At 39.1% G+C, this 18,186-nt stretch overlaps 1 protein-coding gene across 3 annotated transcripts; it reads left to right on the forward strand.

Annotated features, from left to right (window-relative positions):
* The first annotated feature begins 326 nt into the window (after positions 1–326).
* arsh (arylsulfatase H) lies at positions 327–13,863 on the forward strand. Of its 3 annotated transcripts, XM_059030024.1 has the most exons (11): positions 327–700; positions 1,110–1,168; positions 2,043–2,192; positions 2,552–2,673; positions 5,257–5,379; positions 5,815–6,238; positions 7,690–7,826; positions 8,343–8,477; positions 10,292–10,454; positions 12,414–12,535; positions 13,035–13,863. In XM_059030024.1, the coding sequence occupies exons 2-11, from the start codon at positions 1,146–1,148 to the stop codon at positions 13,391–13,393; spliced, it is 1,758 nt and encodes a 585-aa protein (XP_058886007.1). In that variant the 5' UTR covers positions 327–700; positions 1,110–1,145; the 3' UTR covers positions 13,394–13,863. The 3 variants fall into 3 exon arrangements, with proteins under 3 accessions (XP_058886007.1, XP_058886008.1, XP_058886009.1); XM_059030025.1 differs by lacking the exon at positions 327–700 and having other exon boundaries at positions 1,110–1,195; XM_059030026.1 differs by lacking the exons at positions 327–700; positions 1,110–1,168; positions 2,043–2,192; positions 2,552–2,673 and adding an exon at positions 4,545–4,902.
* Positions 13,864–18,186: the final 4,323 nt, after the last annotated feature.

The raw sequence follows: 18,186 nt of genomic DNA on the forward strand, positions 1-18,186 counted from the left end.
GCAACTCACTGCGTTTGCTCACGCATGCCTAAAGAACTTTCACTAAGAAAGCAGTGAAACGCCCATTCAAATCCGGTCTTTTACATCTTTTTAATTGAATTTATCCTATTTGCCATTTTTCTTTTACATAATTTCTAATGTAATGTATCGTAATTTACCACCATTAACAACATAGTATCCAAATATTTATCATATGCAATACATTGGGTCTTGTAAATGTGTTTACTTGTGCAACTTTGCGGTGACTTCACATTTTGTCTTGTTCATCATGAATTGTTTTTTTTCTTTTTAGAGAAATTGGTTGTCTGTTTCCAGTTTAAGTTTGCAACAAAAACATGTATAATTCACTTTAGCATTTGCATTACATTTTGCTACAACCCTTATGGCTATAGCAATTGATTGCTAGGTCAAGTAGCAAAATCTGGCAACGTACCACTTTCTGACATTACACGGATCAGGTTTTGGTGCACGTAAACACATTCTGACGATATACCATTTTCTGGCCCTACACCGGAACCGTTTTACAAACACTGTATCGTACATATGACCACATCTAGTCGGAGTTCAGATACATTCTGAAGAGTAGGGTTTGGGGGAGGGAGGCAAAGCTGATTGGATGTTTCAAAAAGTGTTTCAAAGTACACTTCCTGGTACTGAAACAATCATTGTATAACAACCGGTAGCTGCTTGGAAGTCAAAGGTAAGTTATGCTTGTAGACATAATATTTAGAAAAGATGGTATTTAAGAATACATTATGGGGACGAAAGTGCAACATATAGCTATTTTAAATGTACAGCAGGTTTTTGGTGACGTGTCGTTGTCGTTCCCCCTTGACAATTAACACCGATACAATCTTATTATGTCGCCTTCTGTTTTATCTCACGCAAAGTCAATAGTAAATAAGTACAATTATTTTAAAATAAGTAACACAAAAATACAGTAACGTTTGCTGTATAATCATAGGTTTGTGAAGTTCCATGTTTCTTCATACTGTAGTGGTTTAGTGTTAGGCTTTTATTTTTGTCGATTTAACTACTGTATATCATTGTATGCATATTAGAAACGTTTTACAGTACGGTACAATAACTTTTTTTTTTGCATTCTATAGGTTGACGTTCCAGATGTTCAACAATAGACCGATAACATGGGGTGCTTCATAAATCAAAGGTAATCGTCATGGCTATAACCTTTCAGGTACTTCATGCAGTGCTGTTCACTGGATTTACATTTATAGTAATTGCATAGTATAACCATGGGAAAACTGCACATTTACTGTGGTTTTACACTGAAAAAGCAATGGGCATCAATAAACTGCATGTGGACATACACAGCAGTAGTTTACTGGTCTGCGCTAACTGCAGTCTTGCAGTTTTGAGTTGAATAATTGTGAATAGGACCTATTGCTGCCAATTTGTTGATATTTCTTTTTTTATGTTTATTTAGTATGTACTGTAGGCAGCTTTCTGTATGTGACTAACAGGGAGCATACATAATTTTATTAAAGCTATGCAATCTTTCATTATTAGTTAAAACGTGTTACAGGATAAACATGTATAATAAAATCAGGTACATGTGTCCTTGCTAAAGTGTATTTGTTACTAAGCCAGAAGACTGAAACACATTCAGACAGTTATCAGTGAAGTAGGTTCAATCAGATCTGTTAAAGCATATGAAAGAGTTTAATACAAGACCAAAACTGGTAGACTGCTTCAGGCAAATTAGGTGGTCTTTTGCCATGTAACACCACACACTTACATTTCTGTTTCTAGCTGTTTCTATTAAGATTTTAAGAAGCCAGCAAATCTGAATGTATGCAACATTTATTGCCAACACTGTACAGTATTCAGATTAGAAAATCTAAAATACTAGCAATGGCTTTTTTTCTCCGTTTTAACCCACTTTCTGTAAATACTTTATGGGGCCACGAAATGCAAAATATTTTATAACCGTAAAGGCATTTCCCAGTACTGAATTCTTTCTCCTGTAGAATGCTGATGTATTTCTTAATTCAGGGAACATGCTTGTTCTTTTTGTACTGCAGATCCTGGATGTTTGCAGTATTGTTGCTTCTCTGCAGTATAGAGTATTTGATTGCAAGTGATCATACTGATGCAAGGCCCAATTTTATCGTGATGATGGTAGATGATCTGGGTATTGGTGATATTGGATGTTACGGCAACAACACTGTGAGGTATTTCAATTAATTTATCATTATCAAGTTATAGAAACGCATGCAGGACAGAGACAGGAGACAGACAATGTGTTGCACCCTGTACAATATTCACTGTCCTTTGCCTGAAGGGGTTTGTGGTAGAACGGTGCAACCCATCCCAACAACATGATATAAGAGCGCTTTTCTTTTTTATTGGTGCTGCCTGAAATTCAACACATTCCCATGTGTTTTCTTCTTGAAAATAACTAGTGATTTTGGTTACTCCATATACTGTGAACAAGTGCTGTAGGTATATTTTTGTTTGTTTGAATTTATTCTCAAACAAACCACAATTCTTACTTCAAGCAGCATAAAATGTACTAACATTTTTGTTGTAGAACTCCCAATATCGACAGGCTAGCCCAGGAGGGAGTGAAGCTGACCCAGCACATCGCTGCAGGTCCATTGTGCACCCCCAGCAGAGCTGCCTTCATGACAGGCAGATACCCCATCCGATCAGGTCTGTAGCCACGAGAATACATTGATAGTGTAAAGGTGAAGATGAGGTAGATTGTGATTTTGGAAGTTTTAAAAGGTGTGATGTTTCTGAATTCTCACATCATACAGTTACACCTGGAAAAGAAGTAAGAATCCAATTGCATAGCAGTTTAAGCCTGTGGCAGAGCAGGGCTCTGCCCTTGTAAATATTAGCAGGGATGGGCTTAAATTCCCCTCCCTGCCCAGGTTTATTGTGTCAGGTGGGAATCATTAACAATCAGTCAGCACTCAGCCACCTGACATAAAATGAGGCCTCAGCTCCTCATTAGAGAGAGGTAGCTGAGGAAGCAAGGGTGGTTTTTCTTTGTGTGCTGGGGTTTTATTTATTTATTTATTTTTTTTAAATTTTGCATTCCAGTGAAGGCAAAGCTCAGCCTGGAAGATTTTTTTTTTTTGTAAGTTTTACTTTGTGTTTATTGTTTGTGTTTTTTAAAAAAACCTTTTGTTTGGCCCTCGTGCCTGTTTATTTTGAGTCTTTTATTTAATAAAAGTGTTTTGTTTGAACTGCAGTTTGTCTCTGGGCCTTATCCCTTGCGCCACCCTGTCACAAAGCCATTTAACAATTAGCTTCATTTAGCTTGTTACTGTCCCTATACTTGGAGTATATGAGTTATTGAAGCAAAACCTTACAGTAAAACCTGAAATGGATAAAACCACAATGCTAATCCGATAGAAGTACTTGGTGTTCTCTTTCTGTTCACTTCTTTTCCAAAAAGGTTTCAGGGGATCTACAGAAATGTTCTCTCCCAATGACCCTGACACCTGTCAAAGCAATGTTCTCCAGACAAGCGGATCAATTTATTTACATGAGCGTTGAAGTTAGGTGCTTAGGGTTATTTTGAAATTAGCTCTATTGTAAGCGTGACAACGTTTCAGATGTCAATGGGCCAGTTTACATGTGTTTTATGTTTTTCACGTGAAGTGGCCATGCGTGTTGGGAAGAAAAACTTGTGAAAGTCCCCCAAAAAACAGCTGCAGTACTTTAACAGGAAGTTCTCATTTACCCATGAGAATCAAGGAAATGCTTGCGAAATCAACGTCCACTTACACATGTGCCTTACCTAAAGACACATGGGATAAGTAAGTTACCATGGTCCAAACATGGCAGCAGGAAAGTTAATTTTTTGTTTGCAGTATTTTCCTTATCAGATTGAGATTGCAGATAACCCTGCTTTTCTCCATCTTCCCTAAGACTTTGCATAATGCTAATCATGCATGGATCAAATTGCATTTGTCAAGTATCATACAGATTGTATTTACTAAGTTTCTGTTTAAAACCACAGTACACCCTCGCTATAACGAATGTGTTGGGGTCCAAGCCTTTTGTTTGTTATATCGAGGGGCTCGTTATAGCGAAAGGACAATCAAAATGAACAATAAACTGTTGGAGTAAGTTAATGAGATGAGAATTGTTCGTCTCATGTATGCAGTATTCTGCCTTTGCTTTATCCTATTTGTTACAACACAGTACAGAAAGCACAAATCCCGAATTGAAGCTGAACATTTATTCAAAATCAATCTGACACCAAAAGTGCACCAAATCTAAATCCAACTTGCAAGAATCCCAAAATGAGCTCATCCGTCATTGTTGCTGAACAAGCCAAAAAAGTGCTTTTTGACAACCTATATTGCAACATAAAATGATTTTCGTTTTGGATGTATAGTTACACAGCGCACGCTTTTTATTAAGACAAAAGAGTTGACTTCACTGCGGAGGTGGTATCCCGCGCATACAGACCGGGATGTTGACAGTGTGTGTTTTATATGATTTTTTTTTTTTTTTTTCAGGGTCAAGGGGCCAGGTTCGTTATAGCAAGTGTGTACTGTATTAATACAAATGTTTGATAAACTGCATCGTGAGCTTGTGAATTCAGGTGGTTACAGCTACTGTACAGTACTTCAGAATACACTTGCAAATATCTTTCCAAGCAACTGTCAAAACTTTATTGTAAAGTACTACTAAGTAGTATGTTTAAATGTGTATAACTATACTCCCATGCAATTTCTCCTAGCTATGTCTGAGCAAAATCCATGTCCACCCTCCATTTACATCAGTTGGAGGGATGAAGAGACTCTGTGTTAATATCCATAATAAGGAAAGAAGATATGATAAAGCAGCTTGATACAATGCACAACACGAAAATTGTTTAACCCACTCTCAGGAAAAGGCTTTACATGTAAACGCAAAAAGGTACCATGTCCACGTTTATTTCACGAGGCAGAAATGTCTCGAGATAAAGCAAACACTCCTGTAAATGAACCCAATGAGATCATTGGTTGGGTTCTCTGTCAGGATGCCTGTCATGGGTAGGGTTGTTAGTTTCCACTTAATTTCCTAAATTTGTGCAGGGCTCACTTAGGGTCCAATTCCCTGTAATGCAGGAAGTACATTTTTTGTGCTGTGGCATGGAAAATTATAATAAAGTCATAATAAAATCGTTGAAAAGAAAAATGAAAAACGTGCTGATCTGCTGCTGAACGTCACTGTATTGTTTTAGCTTTATTTTAATTTTTCCTCTGATTTCTCCAATGTGGTGTATTTTAGGCATGGGCAGCACTGGGAGGGTTCAGGTTATTTTGTGGACTGGGGCTTCTGGAGGACTTCCTTCTAATGAAACAACCTTTGCGACTATACTACAGAAACACGATTACTCTACTGGGATTGTAGGTATGGTATTTTTGAAAATTCTCATCATAAAGTAGGTATACACAGTTTGAAGATTTCTTTAAGATATAGGAGTCTGGATGAAGGTTTGTTTTGCAAAAGATGGTCTTGAATGCTCATTACTATGTACAGAGACTGTATACTGTATTATAGCTATATACATAAAAAATACTTTTGAATTAGAACAGTCTGGTTGAAACTTAAAATTCAACGACAACAAAACACTACTCTCACTATTAGCACCCCCCCCCCCCCCCCCCCCGCCTCCTGCATTTCATTATTTTTTATTTTGCTAAACATCATTTCTATAAGTCCTATTCAATCCCATTTTTAAACAAGAAGTGTGTGGCCCCAGTCTGAAACATTCATGATATAACTGTGTTAACACCTGTCCACAATAACGTGTGTATTTCTGTGTGTGTTTGGGGGGTGTTACAGGAAAATGGCATCTGGGAGTGAACTGTGACAGTCGAAATGATAACTGCCATCATCCTGTTAACCACGGCTTTGATTACTTCTATGGACTGCCTTTCACCCTCTTCAATGACTGTAAACCAGGCGAAGGCACAGATATTCTGGCAGACGTGCAAGCTGTCTTCAGACAAGCCTCACAAGTGCTGGGCCTGGCCCTGCTTACACTGCTCATTGCACGACTCACTGGCTTTTTTCTGGTCAGCTGGAAGCTCATAGTGCTGCTCACTATTACTGTCCTTGTGGGTTTCTGCTCATGGTATGTACCATTTGCACTTGTCCAGACCTGGAATTGTATTATCATGAAAAACCAAGACGTCATTGAGCAGCCTATGACCCTGGAAACTCTCCCACAAAGACTTTTGAACGAGGCAGAATACTTCATAGAAAGGTATATTATATCATATTTTAATGTGCTCCATCTAAAACCAGGATTTAAAATTCTACGAAATTACGAGATGATGTTTTTGTGTCCTATGACAGGGTTATGTCACGTTATTATTGAATATGTAAAGCAGGTAAAAAGTAAAGTAAAAGGGTCAGGAATAGGCAGAAGGTTGTAATGCTCTTGTTTATGTTATACAATACAACACCCACTCGATATATTGCAGGTGTTGGGGTCCAATTTAAGTCCGCTGTATATATCGAGGGTCACGATATAGCAAGAGACCCATAGAAAAACAAATAGGCTAACAAATACTGTACAACCACTCCCTCGTTTTATCGGGTGCGTCAGGGTCCAATATAAGTCCTCTATGCAACCCACATTTTTCTCATTTTCCGTATAAAAAGCAACACACCGTTTTAATTCGTACTGTGGTGGGTAATTGCTTCTCATCGGCTTCAGTCTCAAATTAATTTCATGAGTCTTCCTCTCCTTTCTCAAATGCACAAACCCATGTGACAGTTGGCTAAAATAAAAACCGCTTCAGCAAGTAGATATTTAATTAGCTTTGTGTTATTGTGCAATACGTGTGTATATGATAACAGTACGATATTAATGTTTTGTTTTTAATTGTTTTGTATATTTTTGTTAGTGATAACGAAATAAAATGAACAGTAATTATTATTTATTTATTATTTTCTCCCAATTTAGAATGGCCAATTATTTTTTAGGCTCAGCCCACCGCTACCACCCCTGCGCTCGGGAGGGCGAAAACGAACACACGCTGTCCTCCGAAGCGTGTGCCGTCAGCCGACCGCTTTTTTTCACACTGCAGACTCACCATGCAGCCACCCAAGAGCTACGGTGTCGGAGGACAACGCAGCTCTCGGGCAGCTTATAGGCAAGCCCGCAGGCGCCCGGCCAGACTACACGGGTTGCTGGTGCGCGGTGAGCCGAGGACACCCTGGCTTACCTAACCCTCCCTCCCCCTGGGCGACGCTCGGCCAATTGTGCGCTGCCCCCTGGGAGCTCCCGTCCACGGTCAGCTGTGGAATAGCCTGGACTCGAACCGGTGACGTCTAGACTATAGAGCGCATCCTGCACTCCACTGCACTTCAGTGCCTTTACCGGATGCGCCACTTGGGAGCCCCTAACGAACAGTAATTCTAAGTGCCTATGTATGTTTCAGCTAAGGCATATGCAGTTTGACAGTAAAAATGGGGAGCCAACTCCAGGACTGTGATATATCCGAATCCGCAGTATAGCGAGCGGCGATATAACGAGGGGTGGGTGTATATCCGTCTTTTAAAAAATAAATAAATAAAATGTACACACATCTGAAACGATGTGAGAGATATATAAATAAAGGTGCATTCTGTGTAGCAGTTATCAAAGAAAGTCTATGGGGTCAGTTAGCTTGTTTAATATACCTACAATTTTGGCTGTTTCTATTGCAGAAACCAGCAAAGGCCATTTTTTCTGTTTATTTCATTTGCTCATGTCCACACTCCGTTGTTTACATCAAAGGACTTTATGGGTAAAAGCCAGCATGGCTTGTATGGAGACAATGTGGAAGAGGTGGACTGGATGGTAGGTAAGTGGCAAAATGTTTTTTATTGAACCTGATTTTATGAATGTTTGCAGCTACAGTTTACAACTAGTAACATTAAAGACTAGTGTAACAGTTAGACTGCATCTATTAGGTGTATTCTCCAAACGGTAGTTATGTAGACTTGGTATATTATTGCTGCTAAAATCCTCTTGGAGACCAGTTGGACAAAACAGTATCAAACCTATTCTCTCAAACACTGTGGCTATATTGGGTCTGCCAGTATAGGGGACTGAACATTTTACAATAATGGCAGTACTTGTTTGGAAGGAGGCTGATGTAGGGTGGAGTCAACATAAATAAAGGCATGGGTTCATTTTTTTATGGTTAAACCAGATCATTCAACTATTATTTCTTACTGAATTCCAATGGTGTATTCAAACAGCCTCATGACAAACTGCTCTTATCAGCTGAGAATGTTTTTTAAGTTAATTTAAAAGCTTAATAATCTTAATATTTTTTTTTTGTTGTTTTTACCTTGATGTTATATAATATGAACAGGTAGAATAACAAATGTGGTTGAAAGGTTGGGCCTGTCAAACAAGACAATGATGTATTTTACATCTGACCACGGAGGCCATCTTGAGGATTCAGACTCCAGGGGACAGAAGGGGGGCTGGAACGGGATCTATAAGGGTAAGAATTCCGATGACATCACACAGCCGGAGCTCTGCTACTACAGTGCTTCTGCATAATGAAAATCTGGAAAAGTTTAGGCACAAGATGAGTTGGAAAGTAAACCTGTGATCAGGCTCCTGATGAATGTTATGAAGGCTTATGGTTTTCAGCCACATCCTATGAAACTGCATGCTCATCAGAAATTAGCACCTGTTTTTATTAAAAGTTCTGCAAACCACTGCATGCAACCATTTTTTTTAAACTACTGTATTTATCTTCCGTTATATGTCTGCATGTTGAAGTATTATTGTTTTATAAAAGCCTGGACATTCCCTTGTAAGTCTGTAGTTTACTGTATGATACAAATAGTAAAACACAGTGAAGTGTGATGAAGTTGTAAAGCAAGGTAAATGACCGTGCTAAGTGACCATGACATTAAGTTTTTTTAGTGCTGGTACAGGAACACAGATTTTTCACTGTCGATTCTGAAATAGTTGGTATTTCAGTTGGTAGCTTACAGTGGGTGTTCGGTTTAGAACCTAAAGAGAGCAGGTAGGGTTCAGCAACTTTTCAACAAGTAGATTGTATGGAAATAATACTTTTTGTACAATAATATATGCTTCGTTCAGGCTCTTAAAGACTAGAGCTAAGCCAATGAAATTCGTAAAAAAGCAGTACTGTAAAAACTAGGAATGTTTTTTTTTTTTTTTTTTAATCTTGCCACTATTCAAATGAAATGCACCTGATATTACTCTACTTAAGACAGGTAAAGGAGAGCCGAAAGGATGTTTCTCGCATAATGCTTTGTCTCCCCAGTTATTCTAGCCGAAGGCAGCACTTGTCTGAAAAAAAAGTGTATCTATTTACATTTATTATACTGTCTAATGTATTGATGTCCTTAATAGATTGCTCTAAGTCTGTACTGGGTTTTTATAAACCAGGTGAGAACTCTGTAAGAAACCAAAAAAGTGTCAGATTCCAAAGGCTTTCTATTCATCAGCTTGCTAGCAGGGGGCTCCGCTATGCTGTGTGTTAGTCCTGCATTTAAGCTGCCTTTAAGCTTAAATGCGTAGTATAACCATGGGAAAGCACGGTAAAACGGCAAAAATGCCATGCAAAAATGTTGCGGTAAACTTTTATAAGGGATATCTAAGTATGTGATCACATGTAATAAACTTTTAAAGGGCTCTATCACCTGGATTTGATAAAAAATATATATTTTTCATGTCAACGTTTGTTGGCTTTTTTAATTTAAATCTATGGACCATATTTTGAAGTACGTTCAAAGGCACATTTTCAGAAAGGAATAATACATGTGTAATATTTGAAAACTATCAATAAACTACTTAGTTGCAGGAACGAGCATATACAAGTTTTTTTCTTGCTAGGTATGTTGCTGACTTCACGCTACAACATAGGATCCAAAGTACAGTATAAATAAATAAATGCCCATCACCTATCAATATGTTTTGTATTTTTTTCTGCTACATTTTCTCAGCTGTAATGCCTACTATTTAAGCTATTAAAAAAATTCAAGCTAATATTTACTTTCTTAATAATTACTCTACTTAATATTATAAAATAGTTCTTCAAGACATGTTAAAATTAAAAAAAAAACTGGATCACCTTTTATTTCCAAAATGTAATTTATGTTATAGTTATGCGTTTTTTTCAGGATACGCCTATGAAGCTTATAAGGTCACAACCTAAGTAAATACACAACTATATGTAAATATATTCATAAAAAAATAAAAAAATAAAATAAATCTATGAGAAAGCTGACACCAAAACCCATTATTGATTATTTTGTTTATTTTTAATTTTTCCGTTAGGTGGAAAAGGTATGGGAGGCTGGGAAGGTGGTATCCGGGTTCCTGGTATTTTCAGGTGGCCTGGAACACTATCCCCCGGCAGTGTGATTGATGAACCCACCAGTCTTATGGATGTGTTCCCAACACTAGTGAATCTGGCTGGAGGAGAATTGCCAAAAGACAGGTAAAGGAGAGCCGAAAGGATGTTTCTCACATAATGCTTTGTCTCCCCAGTTATTCTAGCCGAAGGCAGCACTGGTCTAAAAAAAAAAGTGTATCTATTTACATTTATTATACTGTCTAATGTATTGATGTCCTTAATAGATTGTTCTAAGTCTGTACTGGGTTTTTATAAACCAGGTGAGAACTCTGTAAGAAATCAAAAAAGTGTCAGATTCCAAAGGCTTTCTATTCATCAGCTCGCTAGCAGGAGACTCTGCTATGCCTTATTGACAAATATTTCCATCTGTTGTTATTGTTTTAAGTATTGTTAAGTATTATAGCACAGTTTCAAACACATTATTATTATTATTATTTATTTATTAGCAGACTCCCTTATCCAGGGCGACTTACAGTTGTTACAATATATCACATTATATTTTACATAAAATGATTTTTTACACATTATTTTTAAATACAATTACCCATTTATACAGTTGGGTTTTTACTAGAGCAATCGAGGTAAAGTACCTTGCTCAAGGGTTACTGCAGCAGCGTCCCCCACCTGGGATTGAACCCACGACCCTCCGGTCAAGAATCCGGAGCCCTAACAACTACTCCACACTGCTGCCCTACTACTCCAGACTGCTGCCAGACACTAGTCTGGCACCCAGTCCTGGGTTTCAGAACTGCCCTCGGTGTGTGTTATTTAAAAGATCAGGAGGTTAGGTAATCAGATAATTAATTACCTGTGGGCATTTTTGGATTTTCCCAGTGTGGGTTATGCAAGGGATCATGAGGACAAACCAAAGGACCCCAGGTTGCCTGATGCATATTTCTGCAAGCGAACAGACGCTGTCATATTTCACTCCCATCTGATTTCACGCACTCATTGTGCAAGAATGTTGTACAGCAATTACAGCAATTACAGTAGGTCGGTAATGCAGCAGATTCCAGTTTGAAGCTTTTGCTACTGACAACACTACTTCATATTATAAGCAGTGTATTTCTACTGTATTTGAGTTTTAACGGTCTCATTAAAACAATGGATCAATTCATAAACTGGTTCTTAAAAAATACCCATGGGCTCCTACCTTTTCTTGCTCAAAACCGTTTTATAATGTTTGAAGAATGTTTCCACCCACAACATTTTCCAAACCTAACCTTTTAGAGAAGGAATGCTGTGGATGCATGGGCATTTTATTTCTTGGCACAAGTTCTTAGTGGTCAGAATCTAGGTCATGATGACCAAACAGTAGAGCTAATAAAGGCTATCCCATATAAAAGTTTACTGTAGTAAAAGCATAGCAAAATGTAATAAAACATAGTGAAAGCATGGTAACGCATTGTAAAGCATTGTAAAGAACAGCAAGGTATGGCAAATCATATTAATAAACATGGCAAACCAGGGTAAGCTATGGTAAATGCGTAGTACTTTTATAAAGGGATATCTTCATAAGTATATGATCACATGTAATTCACTTTTAAAGGGCTCTATCACCTGGATTGTCAACGTTTGTTGGCTTTTTTAATTTAAATCAATGGGCCATATTTTGAAGTAAATGCAAAGGCACATTTTCAGAAAGGAATAATACATGTGTAATATTTGAAAACTATCAATAAACTACTTAGTTGCAGGAACAAGCAGACACAAGTTTTTTCTTGCTAGGTGTGTTGCTGACTTCACGCTACAACATAGGATCCAAAGTACAGTATCAATAAATAAATGCCCATCACCTATCAATATGTTTTGTATTTTTTTCTGCTACATTTTCTCAGCGGTAATGCCTACTATTTAAGCTATTAAAAAATGTCAAGCTAATATTTACTTTCACTGAAGCTTACATTGTTTAAAGCAGTGTCATCGTGTGTGATTCACATGTTACCCATTTCTGTTTTAAAAATGCTGTTCTTGTTTTTAAGGGAAACTAGATATTGCAGTTGAAGTACAGTATGAGTTTCTAATTGTATTTTTTTTCTAAAGGATTATTGATGGCCACGACCTAATGCCCCTGATGGAGGGTAAAGTCCTACGCTCGGAGCACGAGTTTATGTTTCATTATTGTGGAATTTATTTAAATGCAGTTCGATGGCACCCGCAAAATAGTAAGCACTGTACCATTTAGAAATGTGTTTTCCATCATTAAAATGTAGCAATTGGGGAGGTGGGGGTGGTAAGACTCCTATGCTCAAATGTTGCCTGTGTTTTGTTGAACATTAATATCAGAATGTGTTACTGCATATTTAGTATTAATCTTATAAATTCTTATAAATGGGTCTGTAGTTGAGAATATACTATACGTTGGCAATAGATATTTCTATTGAGACAATAGCCTATATTTTCCATTGCAGGCTAGCCCACAGTAGCAATTGGCAATCTGTATCTCTTTATGAAAAGGACCACTAAGTTATATTTTGTATATATTTTCCTATTTTATCTACACAGTAAAATTACTCATTCAAATGTTTGACAGGGGGCAGCAGGGTAGCAGGTTCACTAGCCCCTAATGTCTTGGGAGTCTTGAACCAACTTGCAGAAGAGGTCACACCCTTTGTAAACTCATTAGTGCCAGACTTACTTTACTTTATTTTTTTGTATCTACAGGTGATGCTATCTATAAGGCTCATTTTTTCACTCCGAATTTCAGCCCAGAAGGAGCAGGTGGATGCTATACAATTCATATTTGCCGGTGCGATGAAGGGTTTGTCACTCCTCACAACCCCCCTTTACTTTTTGACCTCTCAAAGGACCCCTCGGAAAGTACACCCCTTTCCCCTGATGAAGAGCCACTGTTCTTCGAAATCATGCAGAGGATACAGGGGGCTGTGAAAGAACACAAGGAAACGCTGACACAAGTTCCGCACCAGCTTTCCTGGAATAATGTCCTCTGGAAACCATGGCTACAGCCATGTTGTGGGACCTTCCCTTTCTGCTCGTGTATTGGAAAAAACACAACCACATAAATATCAGCATAGGTGGCAGGTAATGGAGAACAACTGGAATATTTGTAAACTTGGAAAGAATGAATTCTAATTAAAACACATTGTTTTGCAATTATAGCTATTAGTCCTTTTCTGAGAAATTGTTTTTTTACAAAATGTATTGTGTTGCTGAATTTTTGCCCAATTGAGAATACATGTGACATCAATCATACGGCTACCTCTGGCAAGATCTTTGGTATTTATTTTAGGTTCTTGATTTGAACGCTGAGGATTGACTGATTGTCGTTCTTGTTATTGATGAAAACTCCTCAAAGGTAAATTAGAAAACTAGACGTAGGACTTAGTTGCAAGTAGTTTGTAAGTTATGTTTGTATCATCCTCTTTTGATACTACAGCTTGCTGAACTGCCCTCCCATTCTTTTGGTCCTGTTTGTTGGCAATATAAATCAGCAGATGGTGCTGTTTGTCCAATAAATCTAGCATTTAAGACATGTTCTGGTCTGTTTATTTTTCTGTGTTATGTCTTAGTCTTTACAGTGTGTGTGCTTTAAGCAGTTTTGGGCAGTCATGTTGTTGTTTTGCTTTTCTAGGATTTTTCTAGGATGACTAGGATTTTGATTGATTGTTTTCCTATACCTTGGTAAGTGATTCATAATAAGCAATAAATGTTCCGCTATGCGTTAAAAGCCATTGGCTAAACACAAAAACAGCAGTTTGTCAAGGACAGCGGAAAAGTGTACTGTACACACATGGTCTAATAGATTTAGTTTAGTCATAAATCACCCCGCTGTATTCCATTGAAATGTTGAGAAATTATACAATTTTCTGCTTGAAGTAATTCAGTGGAAAGAAAGTCTGTAGTCTAAACCTCTACTGGATGTGTTTAAAAATCAGGATATACTGTAGGCTCATTTACATTTATTTGGACACATTGGCTAGAAATACAATAAATAAGATGTTTTTTTCTTTTCCTTTCTAAATGACGTCATTTCTTTTGACATAGATACTTTTCAAATGGAGCGTTAAGTCTGACCCCATTGCTTAAGGTCATCTAGACAAAGCCCCTTCTATCCCTGTCTGCCTTCATTTAATTCCTTGAATCCTGAGAAGAAACAATTTACAGTCAATGTTAAAAACATCACTGAAAGTCATCAGCCAGTATGCATGGCAACACCACACTTCCTCCCTCTGCCTAATGACTTTAACATTTCATGAAGTTGGAGGGAATGTAGTTTCTGGAATAGAGGCAAATACTGCTTTCATTCTTTCTTGGGAGAAGCCTTCTCAGGTAATATGCAAAAAAGAAATATATGGAGATTTGTTGAGATTATCTAATTTGTTTATAGTAGGGCCTCTCAAGTATCACATAGGGGTTGAATATGAAATCATTCTGTTAATTCTGAATGACAGTTGTCCTAAATTCTAGTTATTTGAATACTGTATGTGCTGTTTGATTTAGGATCATAATACATGTACACTGTTAAAACTTTCAGTAAAATTAGATAATTCCATAGTCTGCAAATGTATGTTGTTGCGTGTTTGAGACTTGTGTGCAACTGTTCAGCAACAATAATGGGAAAGCAGAAGGACCTCGGTGACTTCACAAGGGGAATGATAGTAGTTGCCTGTGCAACCATCTTGTCCCACAACAACGTTGCTGCATTGGCCATTGTGTCCATCATGACAGTCTCCTGGGTGTTCCCAAATATTTGCAGAAAAACACCAACGGAAATCACAAGTCTGATCAAAAGAAGGTTGTGACGGATCGATCCAACAGGTGTGTGCAAAGTATACAGACGTGTTACAGTGGCCTAAATTACAGAAAGCTTCAACACTGGACAAGTCGCACGTGTGTCAATATAGTAATATCTTGTAGGAAAGTAATTGATTGGCAAAAAATGTTGGATGATTGTTATCCTTTATGGTACAAAATGCACAAGAAAAGTGTTAATGATCAATGTCACTGTTAGCATTTAAAATGCTAACTTTTTTGTTTTCTTGATTTCCCACTCATAAGTGTGAAGCAGAACCTTTTTTTATTATGAGTTGTGGGCTTCTCAAATGATCTTGGGGGAACTCCCTTGTAGAGCATGAAGTAAGACTTTATCACCACAAGAGGACAGTACAGTACTGAAGTTAGCATGCTTTTCAGAATTGGTTCAGTTGCATTTGACAACTGGCACATTTATGTTATTTTTCTTAATTTTTTTCAAAGCGCCAAGAAAACACACACATAGACAATGTGGGCAGATGCTTTATATTTGTTTCCCATGCTCGCTGTATACCATTGTTCAGCACGACAGTGCCAGACTGGGGTTTTTGCCATTAGAAAGCTCAGTAGAATAATTATGACAGAGAAAACTCCCTTTGGGCTAGCTAAAGAAGGAATGTTTGTGGGACTGTGGTAAAGACATCAAAATGGATGACAAATAGACATCATGATCCCTCAAATCAAATTAGAATAAAGTTACTGCTGTTTCTGAACGAGAAACCATTCTGTTCTAATAAATTGTCATTTTTTTGCAGAATATGAATCATTTCATATTTCTAGAATTACAGTATGTGGTTCCAGCAAATTAATGTACAATTTTAAAGCCTTTTTTTTTTATAAGAGAGTTGTTAGAATAGTGGATATTATATACTATTTCAAGAGTTGGATAGATTGGGTTGTACATTAAACTATTTTATTAATTTATTTTCATTTGACTTCTAAATACAGTGCTACCCTGTTATAATGCAGTTGTTGGGGTAATGCGGTTGTCTTTTCAAGAAAACTTCTTAGGTTGTCTTCGTCCGTTAGCCATCCACACAATGTAGATTCTGCAACATGTATATCTTTTGAAACTGCTGCTTGAGTTTCACCTTTTCTTACTCTATCCATCGCATTTTAACAGAAAGATTTTCGTTTGTTGCTGTCTGCCATGCTTCATAGTGTATATCTGGAACGTTCACCCAACATTTGCGAGTCAAATTGCATTATGGGGGAAATGGGAGTTCCGCACTATGACAGGTTGTGTTATAATGGGGTAGCACTGTAGTTTTAATGATCAAAAAGTGTATATAAAACCAGGGCCGTACCAAAGGGGGTGCGAGCAGTGCGGCCGCACAGGGCGCTGACCTCGGGGCACCGATTGGCTGACGAATAATAATAAAACAAATTTGTGCAATAACAATTCAAAACAAAAATAACACGACAAAAGAAATGAAAGCGCTTTATTATTCGTCAGCCAATCGGCTGACGAATAAGAAGAAAAAGGAGGCTGACGAATGGGGAAGAAAAAGGAGGAGGATGGAACGCCATCAACTCGACTGGTTGGTTCATATGAAACGGGGATATGACCTTGGGTAGAAAGGCCGGATTTGGACACATGGAGACCTTAGAACTGTCTCCTGCGAAACGAGTACATGATGAATGCACCGAAAGCGCATGCAACTCGCTCACGCGTTTTGCTGATACCACAGACAGCAAAAACGCAGTTTTATAGACACAAGCTTCATATCCACGCTGTGGAGAGGCTTGAACGGTGCCTTGGTAAGGGCTTTTAGCACCACATCAAGGCTCCATGACGGTAAACTGGTTGTCCTTGGAGGCCGCAAGCGTCTTGCGCCTTTCAGGAACTGAGATGCCAGAAAATGGCAACCAGGTGATAACCCGTCAATGCGTACATGGCAAGCCGAAATGGCGGCTAAATACACTTTAAGTGTAGAGGGAGATTTCCCCTCATCCAACAGCTTCTGCAGAAACTGTAATATCACTGCCATAGGGCAGGAGACCGGGTCATGGCTCTCAGCCAGACACCAACTCTGAAACAACTGCCACTTATACGCATACTGCAACCTAGTAGAGGGCGCTCTCACACTCTGAATGGTCGATATAACCGCCATCGAAAGCCCTAAGGCTGACAGGCGCTCCCGCTCAGGGGCCAAGCCCATAACTGCATGAGTTTGGGGTTCGGGTGCCATAACTGTCCTTGAGCTTGGGACAACAGGTCCGCTCGCAGAGGGAGCTCTCTCAGGCGACCGTGCAACAACTGCACCAGACTCGGGAACCATATTCTCCGAGGCCACCGAGGAGCGATCAGAATCACTGTCGCTTGCTCTACCCTGACCTTCTCCAAGAAGGCGGGGAGCATCGGAATCGGCGGAAATGCATACAGGAGCCCTGGCGGCCATTTGTGAGCCAGTGCATCGACTCCTAGGGGGCTGTCGAGGTCCTTCACCGAGAACCATAGGGGACAGTGCGTGGTCTCTCGCGAAGCGAAGAGATCGACTTGCGCTGTGCCGAACCATTCCCAGATGCGCTCTACCACCCGAGGGTGAAGACGCCATTCGCCTGCAAGAAGACCTCCTCTGGACAGGAGATCCGCTGCGTAATTGACTCTGCCCAGTAGGTGAACCGCACGCAGAGGCTAAACGCTGTTGTGCCCAAAGCAACAGCCGTGTTACCATCCGGTGAAGACCGGGGGACCGCAAGCCGCCCTGGCGGTTGATATACGCCACTACCGTGGTGTTGTCTGACCGCACTAACACGTGCTTGCCTAGAAGCATTGGCAAGAAGTGCCGAAGGGCGAGGTCCACCGTTCTGAGTTCCAGAGCATTGATGTGGGCTGACCTCCAGAGTCCTGACCACACTCCACGTGTCCCTATCCCGTTCCAGACTGCTCCCCAACCCTGGTTGGAAGCGTTGGTTGTGATGACCTCCCTTCGGAAGATGGGACCCAAGCGTACGCCCTGGCGGATGTTCGACGGAACTTTCCACCAGCACAGTGCTTCCCAGCAGGTTCGGGATACCCTCAACCTGCGGTGTTTGTCTC

This window comes from Acipenser ruthenus, chromosome 9 (assembly GCF_902713425.1).
Source record: "Acipenser ruthenus chromosome 9, fAciRut3.2 maternal haplotype, whole genome shotgun sequence".
Lineage (NCBI taxonomy): Eukaryota > Metazoa > Chordata > Actinopteri > Acipenseriformes > Acipenseridae > Acipenser > Acipenser ruthenus.